At 36.1% G+C, this 22,164-nt stretch overlaps 1 protein-coding gene across 6 annotated transcripts in view; it reads right to left on the bottom strand.

Annotated features, from left to right (window-relative positions):
- The window catches only part of LOC129768812 (cyclin-dependent kinase 14), a 456,784-nt gene that overhangs the window by 96,010 nt on the left and 338,610 nt on the right, over positions 1-22,164 (bottom strand). For all 6 annotated transcript variants that reach the window (XM_055770703.1, XM_055770704.1, XM_055770705.1 and 3 more), the window contains one exon: positions 18,658-18,846. In XM_055770703.1, coding sequence (XP_055626678.1) covers positions 18,658-18,846 — 189 coding nt within the window. The remainder of the gene's footprint in view (positions 1-18,657; positions 18,847-22,164) is intronic.

Here is a 22,164-nt window from a genome sequence, read left to right as displayed (position 1 = left end):
ATCACTTTTTTCATTCTGGAAAAAAAAACTCATACTGTGAAATCACATTAATGAAAGACAGACATTCGTTCTATATGCTTATTCCTTAGATCGACAGTTTCACCAAGATCTCGCCAAATCGTGTTTGGAACTAATTTGCCGATTTCCGCACCGATGGTAATCCTGTTATTTCCGCATCGTCGTACGCTTTGGTTTTGTTCACGCTTCATCCCCTCTTCTGGTTCACCATAAGTCCATCGTCTAAAGCCCTTCTACTTGTCAGGAAAAATATGCTCAGCCCTTCCAAACATCAACTACTATCATGGCTCATCCGATTTATCTATACACAAGCACACACACAGTTGACTTGACGGGTTGATGTTTAACGTCAATCAGAAAGCTGGTGGACCGGAAACGCTTCGGGAGGAAATTATGTTCGTAATACGTCTACCTTGAAGTGGGAATTAGGCGGCGGCCGTTTTATATTTGGGGATAATTTTGTGGGTTATCTAGCTACCCGGTGGTTGACATCAATCGATGGGATTTAGGTTCAGAGTATTCGTGGGAATTTAAAGCTTGTCGAGAGAATATCTGCTGTTGACATTGGAATACCCCCGATTATATGTTGATCCACTACAGATTTAATATTAACTAGATTTGGTTGATTGGATCTATACATCTTCATAAATTTAATATTGTTGTTTTTTCCGGCTGTTTTGCACTTTTTCCTTTTGAGTGATAAATTAATTAGATGTTTAGAATTAGATTAGATGTTTTTTTTTCATAGCACGGAATACCGAAAAGTTTAAAAAAAACTTTTAATATTGGAACACTTTCATTTAAAATGGGGATGGGAAAAAAGGAGGAAAGAGAGAGAGAGAAAAAAGAAGAGAGAAAGAGAGAGAGAGAGAAAAAAGAGGAAGAGAGAGAGAGAGAATATAGGAAGAGAGAAAGAGAGAGAGAGAGAGATAATAGAGGAAGAGAGAGAGAGAGAGAGAATAGAGGAAGAGAGAGAGAGAAAGAGAGAGAAAGAGAGAGAGAGAGAGAAAGAGAGAGAGAGAAAGAGAGAGAAAGAGAGAGGAAAAAAGAGAGATAGAAAGAGAGAGATAGAAAGAGAGAGGAAAAAAGAGAGATAGAAAGAGAGAGAAAAAAAGAGAGAGAGAAAGAGAGAAAAAAAAGAGAGAGAGAAAGGGAGAGAAAAAAGAGAGAAGAGGGGAAGAGGGGAAGAGAGACAGAGAGAGAAAGAGAGAGCGAAAAAGAGAGAGAAAAGGGGGAGAGAGAGCGAGAGAGAATGAGAGAGGAAGAGGGGAGGGAGGGAAAGATAAGAAAAGAGAGGGAGAGAGAGGGTAAAGGAACGAGAGACTAACTTTGGGTTACTTTGAGTTTAAAATTTCTATGGAATCTATGAGGACAATGTAACTCGTCAATTCAAAGTAGATTTGCAGTAATTTTGTCGTCTAGAATAGGCGTGAAACAGTGACATTTCTGGATACTTGGTATCTTTGATCCTTGCTAGTCACTTGATTCAAAACATTCAAAACATAAAAAATTAAAATGAATTTTGACAACACAATTGTGTGTGAAGACGCACCACGCTAGATATGTGGTACAGACTAGGGGGGCGTTGCTGATTAATGGTCAGCTGCATCCCAATAGGAAGTATCCCGTGTCGGGCACAGGTACAGAGCATTGGAGACAGCAACATCACAATTACGAAAACACTTGTAATACTAGCCTCGAACCAACCGCGAGTAATCGGTTACATATTACTAACATAGTTATAAGGCAAACATTGTCAAAATATTGAACTCCCGGCTCCGTCAGGTTGACGCCATATGAGCTTTAATAAAAATATATTTTTTGGATAAAAAAAAACACACACACAATTGTGCGAAACTGTGTAATTGAAATCGCTATTGCCATCTTTTATACCACATAAGTAGCAAACAGGCGGATCTTAAAATGCAATATTTCCTCTCCACAGTGTCGAATACTGCATTGGCATTCCGAGTGATCGATTCAGGCGCGGCTGATTCGCAGGTATATATACGGCCATTCCATTCCAAACCGATATAGTGGTTCTCAGATTTTCTTAAAAAGCGGTAGTTTTGTTCTTTATCGCAAATTATTAGACCCGTATTTTTTTATTTTTTTCGTTAGGGTGACCATTTCCATTTTAGGGTGGTCCGAAAAATCTATTTTTACGCATTTTTGCCAAAAATGCCTTTTGCCAATTCAGATGTTCGACATATTAAATAAAAGTCAATTAGCTGGTGGAAAAATACTACAGTTGCAGAAAATTTGAATTATGTTTTTATTTTCTATAGTTTTCATGGTCTGGGAACCAAAGGCACTATATATTTTTATATTTTTTCTGGAAAGCTGAGGATTTTTCACATAACATATCTCGAAACCAGGGAGGCGTTTTTTCGTTTTTAAGTTATGATTTGTCAAAGTTACCCGATGGTTCAAAAAATCATTTTTCCCTTTTTTCCCAAAAATGACTTTATTTTCAAAAATGTATTACTTTTGAACTACTGGACCGATTCAGATGATCGACATACCAAATTAAAGCCTACCTAATAACACATTTGCCAATTAATTGGATTATAATCACATACATCCAGTCTAGTCGCACAGAAATATTGAACAAAAACTGAGAACATGTTTACTTTGAATAATTATAACTTAAAAACGAAAAATAACACCCCTCAGGCATTCGGATATATTTTGTGAAAAAACCTCAGATTTCAGAAAAAATATAAAAAAATATGGCGCCCTTGGTCCCGAAACGATATAAGCTATAAAAAACAAATATAATCAATAATTATGAAAACAATATTAATTCTTATTCAGAGTGTAATGTTTTTTTCAAACAAGACTAGCTCATTGGCATTGATTTGATATGTCGATCATCTGAATCGGTCCAGTAGATCAAAAGTTATGATTTTTTGTAGTGGAAAAATGGGAAAAAAAATATTTTTCAGACCACCGGTTAACTTTGAAAAATCGTAACTCAAAAACGAAAAAAAACGTCTCCCTGGTTTCGAGATATGTTATGTGAAAAATCCTCAGCTTTCCAGAAAAAAGTTAAAAAAATATAGTGCCTTTGGTCCCGAGACCATGAAAACTATAAAAAACAAATACAATCAATAATAACGAAAACATAATTCAATTTTTCAGCAACCGTAGTATTTTTCTTAAAAAGATCAGCTAATTGGCTTTAATTTAATTTTTCCGACACGATTGGAATACAAATCATCACAATCAGTTTGCAGCAAGAATAGTTATTGCCGTTGAAACTATTTTATTAAAACGTGACGTGTTTTCTGATTTGGCTGATTTTCAACTTGATGTGTATTCTTTATTTTAATGTTTTTAGAGATCAAAAAAATGCAAAGCTTATGAAAAACAACCCTTTTCCCTTTTTTTATGAATAATTCGTGAAATGATAATCGCTCAGCAAATCGGTGAGAAGCTTTGACAACTTGAATAATTACAACACAAGTTCCAATCATTGCTTCTTAACATTCTCATGAGAAAAGATGAACGGAAACAAACCTTTGTTCCGATTTCGCTCAAACCATCAATGTGTATTTTTTATAAGAAACGTTTGTATTGAATTCGAGGTTTTTTTTTAATATACTTTTGTTTTTGGTTTTTGTAAAATATACTAATTATTTGGAATTGATGGCTGTTGAGCCGCGGGAACGGCTTTGCCTTTAATCAACAAATGAAAAGTATTCAGATGAACTAACTAGGATTTCTAAGATTTATAAAACACATCTTTCTGAAATTTTGTAAATATGATGTGTAAAATAGTTTAATTTTTTCATGTTTTCAAATATTTTGGATAAAACTAAATATTTTGTGTGCAGTACTATATTTCTAGTATTGTGCATTCGGTCCCTTCTCTGGAAAAAAATCGACAATCGCTCAAGCGGTAAAAAAGCTAAAATTTTTTTGTTTGTTTTTTTTTTTGTTTTTCATGTTTGAGATATATAATTTTTTGCGTTTTTTTTCGATTTTACAAGACATAATTTTTTTTGAAAATATTTAACTTAACTAATTTTACAGAACCTGTTGGTTTTTATCATAAATAGGGTATTCTAGTGTAGAGACTCAAATTTTTGACGTTTCTTCGAGCTTCGTAAAAATAAAACAAAGATTTTTTTACTATTAATTATATCATTATTTGTTCATCTTTCTTTTAACAATAAAATAAAAATTGAACGGAGAAAAAATATTTATAACTAGAATAGTTATAAGCTGATAAAATGAGAGGGTTGAAAAAAAAAGTTGTGCCATGGCGTACACGATTCCAGCCCTTCTAGTTATCTGAAACAAAAAAAAAACGAACAAATTCTGAATCAGTAAAGATGTCGCTATGGCATGAACCTCGGATAAGTCAAAAACATTTGTTTTTTGGCAAAATGGCGGTCGTTTGAAAAACAAAATGCGGTTTAAAACGTTTTTTCTTACGTTTCCCGATTTTTTTTAAATAGTAAAATTTGAAAAATATTATTCTTTAGAGGTTTATGCGACAGAGAGATGTTTGCAGATTGTATCCATATAATTTCGACATTAATAGGTTCAGTAGAACTTGAGATATTGTGTACGCCAGTTTAAAAAAACTAGTTTCGAGAAAAACGCGTTTGAAGTTCACTATTATGTTAGATACCACATCACTAAAATGGCTTTAACTCGGTTAATAATAGGATTTTCGATAAGTCCTTTCTAGGGTATATTCTTGAATGCCTAAACCACAGAAATATGAAGGAAAACATTTTTGAGTTTTTTTCAAATTTGTAGACTAGAATACTCCCTTAATTAAAAAATAAACAGAAACATGTTTTTTTTGTCATCAAAAACTTTACTGTAATTTTAGAAATCTTACAGCAAGTATACATGTCAACAGAAAAATTATTAATCTGATGACCTTTGCGAAACTTTATTTTGATACGTTCACCCGTTTTTCCCTTCTCCAACTCCTACTACTTCTTGCCGTTACTATTACGGTTATTCCCGGTGCCTCTTTTTTTTCGAAAAACTTCAACAGAAGAAGTCTATTTGTATTCCCTATATGTTTGTCCACTACGAAAATTGAAAATATGTACGTTCCAAAATTTGTAGCTTTAAAATGAAGTATCAGCATTCCTAAGTGAACTACTTAGAAAAGTTGATTTCACGCGAAGGTATATTTTCCTACTTAAACATGTTCTATGATTTTTGCTTCGTCATAAAGCGTCTTCCATTATCTACTTTAAAAACATAATCTATTTTCTGGAAAAAAAATCCAGTGTCAATTATTTATTTTTTATTTCAATCGATTCTCTCAAAATATTCCTCAAGCACGTTTCCGCTACAAACTACAGTTCGCTACAATCGAGTTTTGATTTTTTTTAAATAAATCTCGATGTCCAAGACACGCATTGATAACGTAGGACTACGAGATTATTATCTTCAATTCCCTCGTTTATATCTTTATCACAAATGTTATCTTAGAAAATGAACTTTAACGATTAACTCTTAAGTAGAAATTTGTGTTGGACTTGAAAAGGACCGATGGTTTGCGTAGTTTTGCCGCAACTTTCATGTGGTCGCGGAAAATCCAATTTTGAATATCTATATAAACTCTAAGTCTTAACGAATTTCATTTGTGATTTTCGAATAGAAATCGCAAATAATATCTTTAATAAAATCATTTGGTGCATTTGTTGTGCAAAAGTGGAGCTTTCGTTGGAAACGTTTCCCTTTTTTTTAGTAAGCGTTCAAAATCTTTCATGATGCCTTTTTTTCAAAATAGTGAGATGTTTGTCAATTTTATACATTTTTTCCTGTCAGTTAAATGATAAATTGTATTCATATACAATGTATATACTCTAAATCTATGCTCTAGATTTCAGGCACGCTTATTGGAAATGAGCATTGATTGTTCTGAGCTAACCTGTAAATTAAGCCAAAATTCCACTACGTAATTTGATGCCACAAAAGTAGAGAATGGGGCTTTTCGTAGCCACATTGGTTGCGCGTTCGCATAATAAGCGATCGATCGTGACACGCAACAATCATCATGTAAGCTCTACTATTGGAGAAGCTCTGCTTGCAACAAAAAAAAACATCGGGCTGTTGTGCTATAAATAACACTACAATGATCATAGAAACTGTCTCCGCTGTCCAATCTGCTGAACAATGGAAGAACAGAAGGAATACTTTTACGCAAAGTAACGAAATCGGTCTTCGAAGACAACATTTTGGATTCATTTCATTTGATAAATTCGCATATTGGAAAACTGATCTAACATGAAAGTATTGTTCAAACCAACTGAAAAAGAACAACCTTTCCCGAACTCATTCTACCAAAATTTCCAAACTGAAACCCGATGATCCGTTTCACTTTCCACATATGAAACCCCGAGCAGCCTCGATTGGATTAGAGCCGAGGGAAGTCAGGATTTCATCATTTTTCACTTTGTGATTTATTTCCACTCGGGCGAGAGAGCGAGAGGAAGTAAAACCGCATATCCTACTTCCATAAAGCATTACAGACAGAACCAGCCTGTGGCTACTACCCCCTAGAATTGTTTGCCGGAGGGAACGCGTTTCACTACTATCTCCTTCAACTTTGGGCGGTTATCACAATGTGAGGCCGGTCGGTCAGTTTTGGGGTGATAATAAAATAAACCCCCTTTTTAGCTCTAAATTATCAAAGTACACGAAAGAATGTCGAGCGGTGTCATCATCTTCGTCGTTGAAAGGGGTATAGAAGGTCCAACTGGAAGCGGAAGCCATTCGGTAAGAAGTCAATTGAGGAGCAAAATTTATGAAGCATTAACTTGGTCTATTTTAGGGTGGTTTATAAGCAAAAGGAGCTTCCTTTGGTGGTTCATAGGATTGAATAAATCATTCTAAATAGAGGAAATTCATTCGATACCTGGAGGTATCAATGACGTATGCAACTTATTTTGCTCGGTACATCACATTTGACATCTCCATTATTCAAATTGTTATGTAAATAGACCGCGATGCTATCATAATTCAATAATATTAAACTTGAAATGATTTGCAGTGGCTCAATTGAATCAACACTCGAACTCGTCGCAACACTGTAAAGCCGGGGATCGATAAACCGTTTTCATAGCGAGGCAAAAGCGAAATTACGGAGCCCCCCAAAAATAACCGTCACACAGACCAGAAATATTTTCGGACAAATAAATTTACGATTATAGTCCCGGACCTAATTTTGGATCCAGATGCCGTCGTGCCGTGCCTTGCTATAACAGTCGGTTGACAACTTATCATATAGCAGCAGCAGCAGCAAACGCGTTTGGAACGCCGGAATTCAAATGTGGACCAGCGCCAAAATCGTTCTTGGGCCGTGTTCGAAGGGTACGTGAGATTTGGATCCATATACGGAGGATGCCAAAGCAGGAAAGGGCAGCCACGAGATGAATGTTATTATCCGACAACAGGCGCCACTATGTCCCTGTTAACGTGATCTCGGTCTGGAAGGAAGGACACACTCTTGATTGTTGACATTAGCTTCGGCCGCCCGAGGTGGCGTATTTCGTATCAGGAAACTATTCTCCGAGCAATCGCCCTGAAGTATTGAGGGTATTGATTATTCTAATGCTGGAGAAGCAGGCGCGAAAATGAGTGGAAACAACCCCTGGTTTATATACGTTATGAATAACGGTCTTTATGGGTATTTCTTGATTGGACAAGGCCAACAAAGTGGATAATTTATGTAATACCTCGGGCTTATTATGGAAACCCCCACCCACACTAATAGTCAAACCCAAACAGGTCACGAATAACCCCATTAGCAGTTGAATTGATGTTGGTAAAACAAAATTAAACTCCAGAAATCACGCGCAAATCGTTGTGTTCTGAATAAGACATAGTAGTACCCGGAACAACTAGTAACGAGAATAAATTTTCTGGAATTCATAAATATTCATACCGTAAGTTTGAAAGATACCACAATAGCTTTGAGTATAATATTCCAGGTTAAGACGAATTTCAATTGTATCGGTGGAAGCATTTATTTTGCCAAACTTGAATGCAGTTTTTTGTAGTTCAATGTACAGTTTTCCAAATTAATCGATCAAAATTTTTCACAAAAAAACATGTCTCTGATGTTCTTTACTCAAATAAAATAATACCGATAAGTTCAATGTTCAATGTAGTACACAAGGCGTACAAGATTATCGTTCGTAAGAATAATTGTTCTACATCAAGTCTCTGGTTGTTAGTTTGTCCAGAAGCTGAAATGAAAACAGAGAGAGAGAGAGAGAAAAGGAGCTCGAATTGAATACTTTCCCCATTATCAACATTTCACTGTACGTGTTACTCTCCTCTAAAAACTGCCTATCTCACCCTTCACAAGAGAATCAAATTTGGAAATTGAACCATTCAAAATGCTCGATACCGATACATCTTCAATGTTATAGGGTCTCATATGAGAATAACATGTAGGAAGGATATTCATCAACTATTCATCAATTATTTGAATCAATTGCAGGTCCGTGCTACCCCTCACCCTTATTTTTTCAGATTTGGTAGTACAGTGATAGACATTCGTTTAGCCGCACTTGAAAAAAAACTTGAAACACTTACAAAACAACTAGGAATGTTCTTTTTATCGGGATACTTATTTGCTATAGTGGTAGTATATTTAAGTCAATTTTATTGAAAGGACGTGTGTCACAATCACACACACACAAAGCGACATCGATGGATATAAACATTCAAATGTCGTTTTTCCCGAGACATACGTTTAGCCTCAGGGCATAAAAATCGAGATTTCGCATAATCACCAAGCCTTTATCTGTGTTTTTTGAAAAAATACTTGGGAATGTTCAATTTACAAGATAAATATTAGATGTGCAACGTAAGAAGTTGGTCAGATTAGTGATTTACGTAGAATTGAAAGGAATGGCGAAAGGTATTCTATTGACGGAAGAGGGGCGGAAAATAAAAAAGATATTCATTGAACATAAGTTTTCTAATCGCTCGATCGTAACAAAAATTGGTCGATCTGAGAAAGTGGTCCGGATTTTCATTAAATAGTTACTGAAATATGGGATATAACGACCAACAAATGGGAACACCAAAGTTACTTTGCGTCTAAAAGGTCGAATAAGACACGAAGCAACCAAGAAACGATGTCCTGCTCATACATTAAGGCAGAATAGGTTGTTCCAGTAACGAAGAGGCATATTGCGCGCATCTTGAATGAGTCACCAAACATCATGTGGAAGAACCCTCAAGGGAAGCCGAAACTGACCGCCACCCATAAGCAGAACCATCTCACTTTCGCCCGGCAATACATGGAATGGAAACTAGAATGGAGAAATGTTGTATTTTCCGGCGAAAAAAGTTCAATTTGGATGGTCCGGACTGTTACAGTTGCTATTGGTACAAATTAAATCAACGGCATGTCGTGAGATCGAAGCGAAACTTTGGGGGCGGAAGTTTGACAGTGTGGGAAGCCGTTTCCTATCACAGCAAGCTTCCCATTTGTTTAATTTTCACCCGAATGAACTCCGAAAAGTATCTTCAATTACAGGAGGACGTTTTGATTGGCCATATTGAGAATAACGCTACCGAGGATGTCGTTTTTTCAGCAGGATTATGCATAGATCCACGTTTCCAAGCAATCGAAGGCATGGTTTGCCGAGAAGGACATTCCGCTTCTTGAACGACCTGCTGGCAGTCGATTGCAATCCCATAGAGATCCTATGGAGAATTATGGCCGAGATGGTCTATGCAGCGGATGACAATTTGACAACATTTCCAGTCTCAAGGCAGTAATTCAGGAATGTTGAGCTATTATCAACATGGCAACACTTTAAAAGCTGTCTGACTCGATGCCAAATCGAGTTTTCAAAGTGATCCGAAATGGAGGTGGACATACTAAATATTAGCTACCGATTGGACTCGAATTTTGCCGCACAAATTTTCTTTTATTGAAATTTTAAGATGCGGCTAAAAGAATGTCCACCCTGATTCCACATATTTGAATAACTTAGAAAACAAAAAGTGAATTTATACTTTTTTTTTAGAATGAATTCGATGAAAATAAACAATAATAGTCTTTTATGAACAAAACTGTACAAAGAATTGACTTATTTCTAAAAATATTGAGGAAAAATAGGGTGCGGCTAAACGAATGTCTACCACTGTATCAATATATTCAGTCCGTATCACTTTGAATGTCATAAAACAATTCCACATCGAATTAACTGGCTGCTGTTTTGCCGCCCTGTGATTTTTTTGGGAATCTTGTACATATGGCTGCAACTGCCCAAAATGACAATTTTCATTATCATACGACCAATTTGAATCACGGGTAATATTTTCAAAATATTGCCAATAAATCGTTACACAAAATTCACCTGCCTGATTACTTATAGGTGCTTGATACAATTGTTGAATAGATAATGAACCTTCTGGGAAAAATTACATATTGAATACACCATTGAAGGAAATCGCTCAAACATTGAATTGAATATAAAAATTTTGTATTAATTTAATATTAAAAAAAAATACCTCCAGCAGATCCTCTCCAGAATAGAGACGTGATTTAATTAGGAAAGGATGTATAAAACATTGAATCTACACTGAAGTTCCTTTTTACGCGTAGCGCGTAAAAAAACCGCGTAAAGACGCGTACATTTCAAAATCCGCATAGAAATAAACTGCGTAAATTTCAAAATCCATGTAAAAATCAAACAAACAGTGAATTATTAGTTTGAAATGCAACCCATATTCTAACAATTGATTAACTGATTTTTTTGCATGCTACAATCATTATATCTGTTTCTCCTTTTAATTCTCAGTCACTAATCAGTGATACAATACAAATTTATTTCGTGGAAAGTCACATCAACTAGCACATGAAATTTGTTTACACTGGAGTCACTTTTTACGCGGTTGACAAGTGCCGCGTAAATTCCGAAATCCGCGTTAAAAAACCGCGTAAATTCTGAAATTCACGTAGAAAGAGCTGGATAAATTCCTAAAACCTAAAAATTCATATCTTTATTTTAGTGACCACCATCACCACGACACCACTATTTGTCAAATTGGAGCAGTATTCTAATAAAAATGTATGAAAAATATTATAAAGGGAGATAACTAAATAATGATAGATTGATAATTTGTAACGAAAAAATTGAAGATTTATAATGCTGAAAACTGGAGCATTTCTTGATATTTCTTGATTTCTTGGTATACATTCAAGCACTAATTAGTTATAAACATTTCTACGCACATTAGGGTACCAATGAATGTATAAAAAAACGACTCTAAAAATTCAAAGAGTTACCTCAATCAAAATGTTTACCACCCCGAAAAAACTTCCTATGCAAAATTTCAGCTAAATCGAACTTAAGGGAGAGTGGCGCAAAGCGGTCAAAGTTTGAGTTTTTAGAAAATCGAAAAATCACCCAAGGAGGGAATCGGGGTTTTCAAATAATTTTTTTAATGCCAAACTTCTGAGCAATTTACAAAGCCAAGCAAGCCACCAAAAATTCCACGTTCTGATTGCAATCTATGCTCTCCCAGCCGTGCCATCAAAAACAAGCACATAGCGTAGCGACGAGGCACAATTCACCAGAGAAGAATATAGAAATGTTATTTGCGAATTCTATTCCAGTAACGCTCTAGCCAACGAACAGTCAAACAGGACTTGTTTTAAACAGAGTTTTTTTTTGTATTTCGTTCGCTTTTCTCCCCCCATTTCTGCCTGGAATTTGGCACATTTTTTATGCAGAAAATAAGAAAACTTAATTCGAATTCTGGAATATTTCCTACATGAAAGTTTTTCATGTAGGAAATATTCCAGAATTCGAATTAAGTTTTCTTTTGTTTATCTTTTGTTTTTGTTTTGGCAGTTTAATGGGTCAAATCTCTATCATTTTCATTTTTTATTAATTACTAGCTAACCCGGCAAACTTCGTCCCGCCCAAAATTTATTTTTTGTTTTCTTACTAAGCGCACGTTTATGGGTCCAATCGCAGAATTGTTCATTGATTGAACTTCTAATCTACCCTTTGAAATTATTTTTTACCATGACATTTTAGTACTTCCACCAATACTCGACATTATAATATAACATTATTTTCAGACACAATTCTCGTGCAAGATTTTTCATTCACTTGCAAATAACATGTTTCTTCGTTACATGGAATAAATGTTTGATACAGAAAATATGATAGAATGAAGACAGAACTGAGTCGGACAATTCCTTTCTCGAGTTTTGCTCTTATCAACACATTCGGCGATCCATTTTTTATATAGATAGAAGAAGATATAAAAGTGCGTTTTATCACATTAAAATCAATTTCCATTTTCGAACTAAGATCAATTTCGTCAAATGGATCAAATGGACTCACAACGCTCGTCAATATGTAATTGTAGAATAGATTCATGATTCTTATGGAATCATCCAGAAAATCACTTTTACAATAATGTCATGGAAAAAGATCCAACAAATCAAAAAGATACAATTTCCCATGAAATTTCTTATCGAAAATTTTCAAGATGGTTCTGTGGCAAAACATTGATATGTTTTGTAAAATGTTTGTGTTTTGGCAAGAATTTTACGAACAGTTCAATATAATTTTTTTAGAAATACTCCCTAATTTTTTTGTCCAGATACTTTTTTCTAGAATTCTCGCGTAACTTTTGAAAAGGTCCTATGTAACATTCACATCAAATCGAGAAAAACGAAGTTAAAGACCGGAACATTGTTCCGCGAATTGTTTCAAAATGAATCGGTCTTTATCACTACTTTTACCACTAGCAGCCAATAATAACTTTGAAAAACCAATCGTGACTGTTGTAATGTGATTTTAGTTTAAAATAGAGGCCTCCGAGCGAAAAATGTTACATTGGACGTTTTGACTGACGGCTTTGTATATTGGACGAATTACGTTGCACAATGAAAATTTGAAAATAACTACTGAACAACGATTCAAACACTTGCACTTCGTGCTAAAAGCAGATCTTTATTGTTATCACTAGTAGAACTGCATTAAAAACGATATCTACACCCGAAAATAACACAAACTCAAAATGTCCAAAGTGCGACTTCGTTTTGTTTTCATTGCTTTGTTACTTCGGACGTATCGAGCGTCAGAGGAAAGTGGCGTCCGAAGTAACAGTTGAGTGCTTAAAATTAGAATCTGTACATTGGACATATTTGTATCAGTGATAAAAAGGTGAAAAGGATAGATACTTGAACGGTTGTTTTCGCAATGCGTTCAATGATTGAGAGCTAATCGTGTGCATCCATTAACTCGATTTGTTTACATTTGTTACTTAGGACCTTTTCAAAAGTTACGCAAGAATTCATGTTCGATTTTCTGAAAAACAAAATCCTTATAATCGATTCTTCACTACTTTTGCAAGAAATTCAGAAATTTTATCAAACAGCTATAATTTCTACAAAACAAATGATCTGTCCAGTTGAAGGATAAAGTCTGCTTCATTTAATATTGGAACAAATTCTTTTGCTCATTGTGGCGCTCCTAGTGGACGGATTTGGAAACTTTTTTCACCCACGTGTCGGGAAATTCATTACCTTTCACCATGTATTTATGTCATAACACCAAACGATAGCATTTTGTAAACAACCGCCATGGAAGCCGAACGGAGAGATAAAATTGTGCACAGTTTTCTTGAAAATCCATTGTTGTCGGCATCTAAGCTAGCTAAACAGCTTAAAATGCCCAGAAATACCGTATGGCGTGTTATCAAGCAGTACAAGGAAACATTGACGACGGCTCGGAAGCCGCATTCGAAGCGTCGGAGTGGAACTGTCGACCGGAAACTGCGTGGGAAAGTCATCAAGGCCGTCAAGAGGAATCCCAATCTTTCAGACCGCGATTTGGCCAATAAGTTCCAGGCCGCTTACAGTACGGTGCGACGAATTCGTCTCCGGGAAGGAATAAGGTCATTCCGAGCCAGCAAACAGCCAAATCGGACGCTGAAGCAGAACAATGTGGCCAGAATCCGTACTCGAAAGCTGTACGACCAAGTGCTGACCAAGTTCGACGGATGTATTCTGATGGACGATGAGACCTACGTGAAGGCGGACTTTGGGCAAATCCCAGGTCAAAAATTTTATTTGGCGACGGCTCGGAAGGATGTACCTGCAAAATTTAAGTTCGTGTTTGCGGATAAATTCGCCCGCAAGTACATGATTTGGCAGGGGATATGCAGTTGTGGACAGAAAACCAAAGTCTTTCTCACTGACAAGACAATGACATCAGAAGTCTACAAAAAAGAGTGCCACAGAAACGGATTCTGCCGTTTATTCGTGCCCACGACCGTCCAGTAATGTTTTGGCCGGACCCCGCAAGCTGTCATTACAGCAAAACGGTTATGGAATGGTACGCAACGAACGGGGTCAGCGTAATACCGAAGGACCTCAACCCCCCAAACTGCCCCCAGTTCCGGCCGATAGAGAAATACTGGGCAATCACGAAGCGGAGGCTTAAGGCAAAGGGAAAACTTGTTAGGAACATGACTCAAATGAAGAACTGGTGGAATCAAATCGCCAAAACGGTGGACGAAAAGGGTGTGCGCCGCCTAATGTGCCGTATTACGGGAAAAGTACGAGAATTTCTTCGAAACAGCAATGAATAATTTTTTAAAATTTTTTTTATGAAAGAGTAAAGAAAATGCTACATTTGTATGAAAAACAAATTATGAATTCGTTAATAAATGACTGAACTACACGCAATTGTTTGTGTTCCAATATTAAATGAAGCAGACTTTATTATCGGCAAAAAGAGAGTCTAGGAGATTTTGTGGATTAAAACTTTTTTTTTCATTTGGAAAACACTTGCGGCTATTTATGCGGACAACCGATCGTTATCGATCACTTGACGTAATCACCAGGTTGCTTTGTCTGTAGTGTTAGCATTTACCTTTCCGATAATAGTCAAAACGTCTCCGTCGATAGTCTCAGTTGCTGTGGGATAAAATCAAATAGGTTTGGAAGAAATTCCAATAAACTAGCCATCACATAAAGAAATTGAAGATATTGACAAAAAACAACTAAAAGATGATGTTGAAAATGAAATGAAAATGAAAATGTTATTTAAAGTCTATTTTTTTACTTTTTCGATGTCGAATTTTATGAGTGATAATGCTAAGAACCAATATAATATATATTCTACTATTGATTTGATTGTTTCATCATCTACTTGAAAATTCAAATGCAGAAATTTAAAAAAACATAAAAAACGAAATTGCTTCTCTACGTTCATTGCAGTGCAATGAACAGAGAAAAGTAACTATGAAAGTCATGTTTGAACTCTGCAAAAAATGTTTTTATTTTTTTTATTTTTTTTATCTGTATTATAGTGATTTTCAACTCATTTGGCTGGTTCGTCACTTTTTGCTTCCATTTTTGGAAGAATGTTGGGAGTGAGAATTGGACTCGTGACCTTTAGCGTGAGAGGCATGGATGTTACCACTACGCCAGATCGCCTCCACGATGCAAAAAATGTGATTCAAATGTAGATTTAGTTTATAGCACATAATACTGGGGATTGTTGATTTTCGAGCGAAGTATTAATGCTGTATGGAACTACGTCTGTTATGCGTACAAAATTTGATCACTTACTGATCACTGATTTTTTACAGTGATTTTTCAAAAACCTTTTTTTTTCAAAATTGCTCAAATGCTTTCGGACAAAAAATGTTTCTTCGTATTACATTGTGTAGAATGCGGAACAGTGAAAAAGTCGATTTTGTTCATTTTGTCGTTTACGTCTCCTATACAAACATGGACAGTAAATACCCGTCATTGGTTTGTAAAAAGATTGCAAAACTGTCAAGTGATACAGAGATTACAAATTTAAAGGGGGGTATATTCGAAAACTCGGACTAAAACTACCTTCAAATTAAATTAGTTATCTGAAAAAAAAACCCATACCTATTTTCCGAGGTGCCATCGACCTATTTATATCCATAATGCTGATTTTTTTAACAAAAAAAAAAATAAATAAAAAAATTGTATTCATATTTTTGTTAAAGCTGTACAAAATGGGATTCTAAAGTGGATAAAAAATAAAGCAAACATCAGTCATCAGGAGTCAGTAATCAATCAGTAATCATTAATCTGGAATCAGTAATCAGTCATAAGTCATTAGTCATCAGTCATGCGCGATCATGCTGAACTGTGGAGGAATACTCTTACAAAAAAGTGATATTGTTTCATTTACCATATGTATCGAAATGATAAAAATGTCCGCGATCAAATCCGTCTTTGTCACAGCTGAAAATGCTCATCAGAGTACATAAACTAAGCAATGGGATAACAAAACATCAATTTTCGACCGAAACATCTACAAAACCATCTAGAATGACGACCTATAACAATATTCCTCAATTATGATGCTAAGTCTGTCCAAAGGAAGTAGAATTAGAAGGACCATAAAAATCGAAAGCACTAATAACAGATCAATAGTCCTGAATCAACACTATATCCCCCTATACAGAACATTGAATAAATGCTTGCTATGCACGATATGCTCATATAGGGCGTATATAATGCTAAAAAGGCGAAAAGGCGTGTTTCTCCAAAGCTGCCAAAGCTAATACTAATGCTTATTTAGAGCTATCTGAAAAAGTCACTTGTGATGGGAGCTCTCAAAAAGCATCATTTGTTCTTATTCAGGGTACCAAAGAAACGTCAAGTAATTTTGGTTCTGTTCATTTAGATAAGACACAGGCCATCGATTCAGTCGGTGTACAGAACAAAACAAAAACAAGAAAAAAAAAGCATAGACATTTTCATAACCCATAAATCCTCATGAATGTTAAGATTATAACAGGTTTGGTTGGCAGTTGTATTTACGGAATATCGTTCACAATGAGAAGCATATGAAATATAGAAACTGCTTGATCAGAAACGAACCAGAAACTCTGCCAATTCTGTTCTGAAATAATAAACATTCATGAAAATTGGATCAATTGAAACTTAACAAAACCTTATTATGCGCATATAGCAACCATACTAACCACCGTACCACAAAATGCTTACAAGCATTTTCACAAACGTATTTATAGCATTGATGATAATATAGGACTTCTACTCGGTATTAGTAGTCTGAATTGTGGTGATTGAAATTCCATTATTTTCGACTCATTTACAATATTTACTGATATTACAAACACTAAAAATGCCAATATATTGCTATTTGACTTTGGAGGTGCGAATTAATGCCATAATGAAGCTCAAAGTTAATGTTTATAATTTCTTAGAAAGTAACATAGCATTGTAAGAGAAAATGTGTTGTTGCATCGGAGTAGAAATGAGTATCAAACAAGGGGTTTTAAACTTGGCTCAACTTTTCCTGAAATGTGAAAAATATAGAATTCGTCGATTAAGGAGAGTTTCCAGTTTCACCACTTACACATGCATATTAATTTTTTTTTTGAAACATGAAATCGAGCATTGTTAAGATGCAAAACAAATTTATCGTGTCTCTCGTTATATTGCAGCCGTTTTCCTGCAAATGCTGATTCTGGTACACTTAATAGGAAAAAAGCTGCTTCAATAATTTGCTTAATAATTTCGAAAGAGGTACTCATCTGCGCTTAGTAATCAAATGATACCATCAGACTGGTTGTAATATTTGTCTTGGCTTTTCCAAACGTTCAATTCTTTTTTAAACGTGGCTGATTCTGATCCGTTTTTTTTTTGCTTTCCGATCTCTTAACAACAAATAAAAGATATTTGGGTGGACTTTCAACAAAAATACTGCTATCCAAACATCTAATTCTAGGCGAAACACTAACAAAATTTTCTTTTCGTCGTTTCCGAAGTGTCAAAATCAGAAATTTTACATAAAAACCAAAAATTTGACAAGTGACAATTCACTATCAAACATCCAGCGAAGTTCTGTGACTTGAGACCAGCAAACCACAATTCGAGCGAAATTATTTGGCGTAAAAACATTAGTTTCTTATTTTCTGTCGAGCTAGAGAAACAACAATAAACGCTATCGTCACGTATCACCCATGTTTAGATGACGCAGTTAAATTCGCTTCCCATTGTCTTAGCGATTGCTGAAACGTGTGCTAATCTTTAGCTCCTTTAGAGGCTGCCATTTCTTCGTCGTTTTTTTTTATCCTAAAACGTAAGAGGGGAAGTAAACTTTCATATTCATTAGCTGTATAACAAACGGCTGGAGAATATAAAAACACTTGACAAAGTTCTCAAAAAGAGGACTGAACCAATGGTCATTTGATGTTATCCTTTGAAAGAAGGTTGTGCCGTTCCGCACGATTTGTAAGGCTTCCTCCGCCCGTTCAGCTTTTCATTCAAGGGTTGCCCATTCACACACAGAAAGTGAGCCGTTCGGGGTTTAATCAATTGAGTGGAAGAAGCAAATCGATGGCTTTCTCTCTTTCTGTCACTTGGTTCGATAGCAATTCGATACATCTGCGTCCAAAGATGAAAACTCGGTGAGGTACCAACTGAAGGCTGAATATTAGAATATTTTCTTATATTTTTAGTTTCGGAAAAGTACCATGCGTTTCCTCCACCCACGATGATGATGATGGAAACGCACAATACCCATTCCGCATTCAATAATTCCATCCAACAAAACTCTGGAAAACTGATCATAGCTATGCATTTTTTCTACTTACGTTTGTTGTACGTTTTGTCGACCGGGATGTTACCGTTCGGTTCCAGCCGGTCCAAATACTCCTCGGATGTGTAACCATTGAAGGGCACTTTGCCGCCACGATTGTGACTATGTCCGTGGTGGTGGTGATGATGTAGATGATGGTGGTTGTTGTGCTGTGTGCTGTCGTCACTCTCCTCCCGTGATATCGCTGCAAAGACAAACAAACAGAAATACAAATTAGCTCACGCTGCGAAGATATGCGACAGTCATTTTTCTTTCTGCGCTAGAAAAGCTGGTGATAAAAGTTTCACCCAGTTATCCGCGACCCCCCAATTCTTGGGTTGTGTCACTGATAAAATCGATATCAACTCGATTCACGCTTCAAAGGAGAAATGGCCAGATGCGAAAACAACCCGATTTGTTGAATCGCGCGTTGAGTCAGGCTTCATTTCCTCTATGTTCGCATTATCGCAGCTCTCCGGATTGCGTATTTTGTGCAACACCACCCCTACCAACAACAACAAGGCCAAAAGCTCTCGGAAGCCAGTGGCGGGTATTGTGGTAAATCAAAACAACCAGCCAATAAGCGGATCAACGAGAATGACTGCACAAATGTTTGTTGCGGAGAAAAGGGTGTGCGAAATTTGTCGATCGAATTAAGTTGGAATTGGCGGCGAAATAATTTTTGCCGCATCATGTTTCAAATCCGCTAGAAGAAGAGAGGAAACAACACTGTTGAACAACGTAACGAGATTGATGAGTTGCCACATTTTGGTAAAATTCATAACTTTTTGATTCATTGGATTGCATATCTTTGACGTGGGACCCGAAACAATTTACGACCAGAAAAATATGATATACAAATGTATAATAAAAATATATTCCAGCAAAGACAAAAATGACAGGAATTCGTGGATATGTATGCATTTCAAAACTCACTTGTAGGACGAGTATTTCTCTTACTTCTTCTAAATCTATAATCAGATTCTATATTTCCACATCTTAAATTCTGCATCAAAATTCATTGATTAACTACTCTTCTTTTGAGTTTCTTCCTTACACCCAAACTAACGTTGGCAGGAAACATTACGTTCATTGTCAAAAATAATTGTAACCGTTTTGACGTAGGACTACGCCTTTCAGGAAGGCTGACAAATCAAGAAACATGTCACGTTTTTATGAAATAAAGTAAACGTTAATAACTATTCTCGCTACGGACGAATTCTAATGATTTGCATATCAATGGAGTCGGAAGTTTTCTAAAATTTATTTTATACACTATACATTACGATTCCCTAATCCACGAACGGTTAAGAATAAATAAAATTCGAGACATTTTTTTTGCCCATTTGTATACTTACCTACCCTGTAACGCCAATAACGAGTACAGGGAAACTTCGATATAACGTACCCTCATTATAACGTACCCTCGATATAACGTCACTCGATATAACGTACATTTTACCTCGATATAACGTACACATTTCCAAAGTGTAAAGGAAATTTTTTTTCAATATTTTTTTTCTGATAGAACAATGAATTACCTATATTGTCATGCTAAAACAGGTTTTGTACCTTCAATAAATCCCGAAATACAGCTGGTTTTGTGATTCCGGATTCTAAATGAATCAAGCTTTAATCAACAGTACGAAGGAAAACATCATGAGAAAGGCTAGCTTCGTCTTCTGATTGAAGTTATTCATTAACTTTACTAAAACAGCAACACAATAATGTATTATAGACTACGTTTGTGAGTACTTTGCTTCGCTTCGATATAACGTACAATTCGATACTACGTAAAATTTTGAAAGTGAAATGTACGTTATATCGAAGTTTACCTGTAATGGGTAAATGGGTAAATGTAGAAAGAGCCAGTAATGTAGCGATCATGATGCAACATGTCACGTCGCATGAATGTGAGATATCAATTACGTTATTGCGACATATTTTTCCACTCACACACTGACAAGAAGTACTTTCAGCAATGTTCTAAAATATCCGTTCATCCATTAATTGAGAATTGATTTAGACGCAGCTTCGAACAAATTATTACTAAGCTAACGATAGTCCCAAAATATATTTTTTATTAAGGCACATGTGGCGTTAGCCTGACGGGGCCGGGAGTCCAATATTTTGACAATTTTTGTCTTACAACTATGTTAGTAATATGTAACCGATTACTCGCGGTTGGCTCGAGGTTAGTATTACAAGTGTTCTCATAATTGGTATGTTGCAGTCTTCGATGCTCTATACGTGTGCCCGACACGGGTTACTTCCTATTGGGATGCAGCTGACCATTAATCAGCAACGCTCCCTAGTCTGTACCCCACTAAGCTAACGATGGTCTTACGTCAATCTTGCGGTTATATCACAACTATAACCCATCAATAGTTTTTTTTCAATTCGTTTTATATTGATTTTCTCAAGGTCTTCCGTGATTTTTCGTAGCTGTTCTTTGCCAGGGGTGCCTCAAAGCGCTCAAAGTTTTGATTATTGGACCCTACAAAATCTCCTAAGGGAAATCGGGGTTTTGAAAAAAAATTGATACCAAATGTGTTCAAATTGCATAAAACGTAGAAATTTAATGTTATCTCGAATTTTTTGTCAAAAATCGACTCTCTGGGAATCGTTTTTTCGTAATACAAGGTAAAATGTATGATTTAGGGCCCCAAAGAAAATGGCCATCTCGATGTTGACATAGGATTACGTCTGTCGTTTCTGTACCGGTTGTAAGTTCAAAGTTTCGAAAATGAGAGGGTGACGCTGGACTGCAAGGTTTTGAACGTTAAGACCTCTTTTCCGACTGAACGGAGTGGTATGATAATCATTTCATTCGAAAGACAAAATGTCCACGAATTATAGGATTGTTAATTATTGACCCGAAAACTTGTTTCAATAGCTTTGAAATTGCTTTGAAAACAAGCTATTGAAATGATAACAATCTAAGAGAAGATAGTTTGATGATGATTGCTTCTGTGGTGATCGGAATGTGTTTCCGAACACGGACGCACAATCAAAGCAACTGGAGAAACCGTTATCGCAAATACATGCAGGCTGTGATTTCTTTTACTCGCTTGCAAATGCGCTCGCGTTCTTCGTGAGGACACCGACTCGACAGCTGGGCGAGCTGGACGGCGAGGGATCGAGTGCCTTTCTCAGGGCAATGGAGGTGAACGAGTGGGAAAGTTTTCCAAGGGTCTTTTAAAAGACTAGAGACTAGAGCGAATGGATTCGTTTTCGCATACATTTGAAAACATTATTGGGTGTCCCGTGATGCAATCGCAACCAAAAGCATCAGTCCCTATGTTGCCACTGCGTGTAGAGGTCCTGGAAATCCGTCGGAACAAATGGATTCCTTTTCGCATACATTTGAAAAATCGATTGGGATTGGGCACAGCCATACTTTCAAACATTTTGTATAATATTTTACTCATTGTAGAAATTCGACGATATGCGTAGAAGGATTTTTCAATAACATACGAGTGTAGACTGATAAGTAATGCACATACAGGCTTGTAGAAAACGA

This window comes from Toxorhynchites rutilus, chromosome 2 (genome assembly GCF_029784135.1).
Source record: "Toxorhynchites rutilus septentrionalis strain SRP chromosome 2, ASM2978413v1, whole genome shotgun sequence".
Taxonomy (NCBI): Eukaryota; Metazoa; Arthropoda; class Insecta; order Diptera; family Culicidae; genus Toxorhynchites; species Toxorhynchites rutilus.
This window is presented reverse-complemented; position numbering and strand designations above follow the sequence as displayed.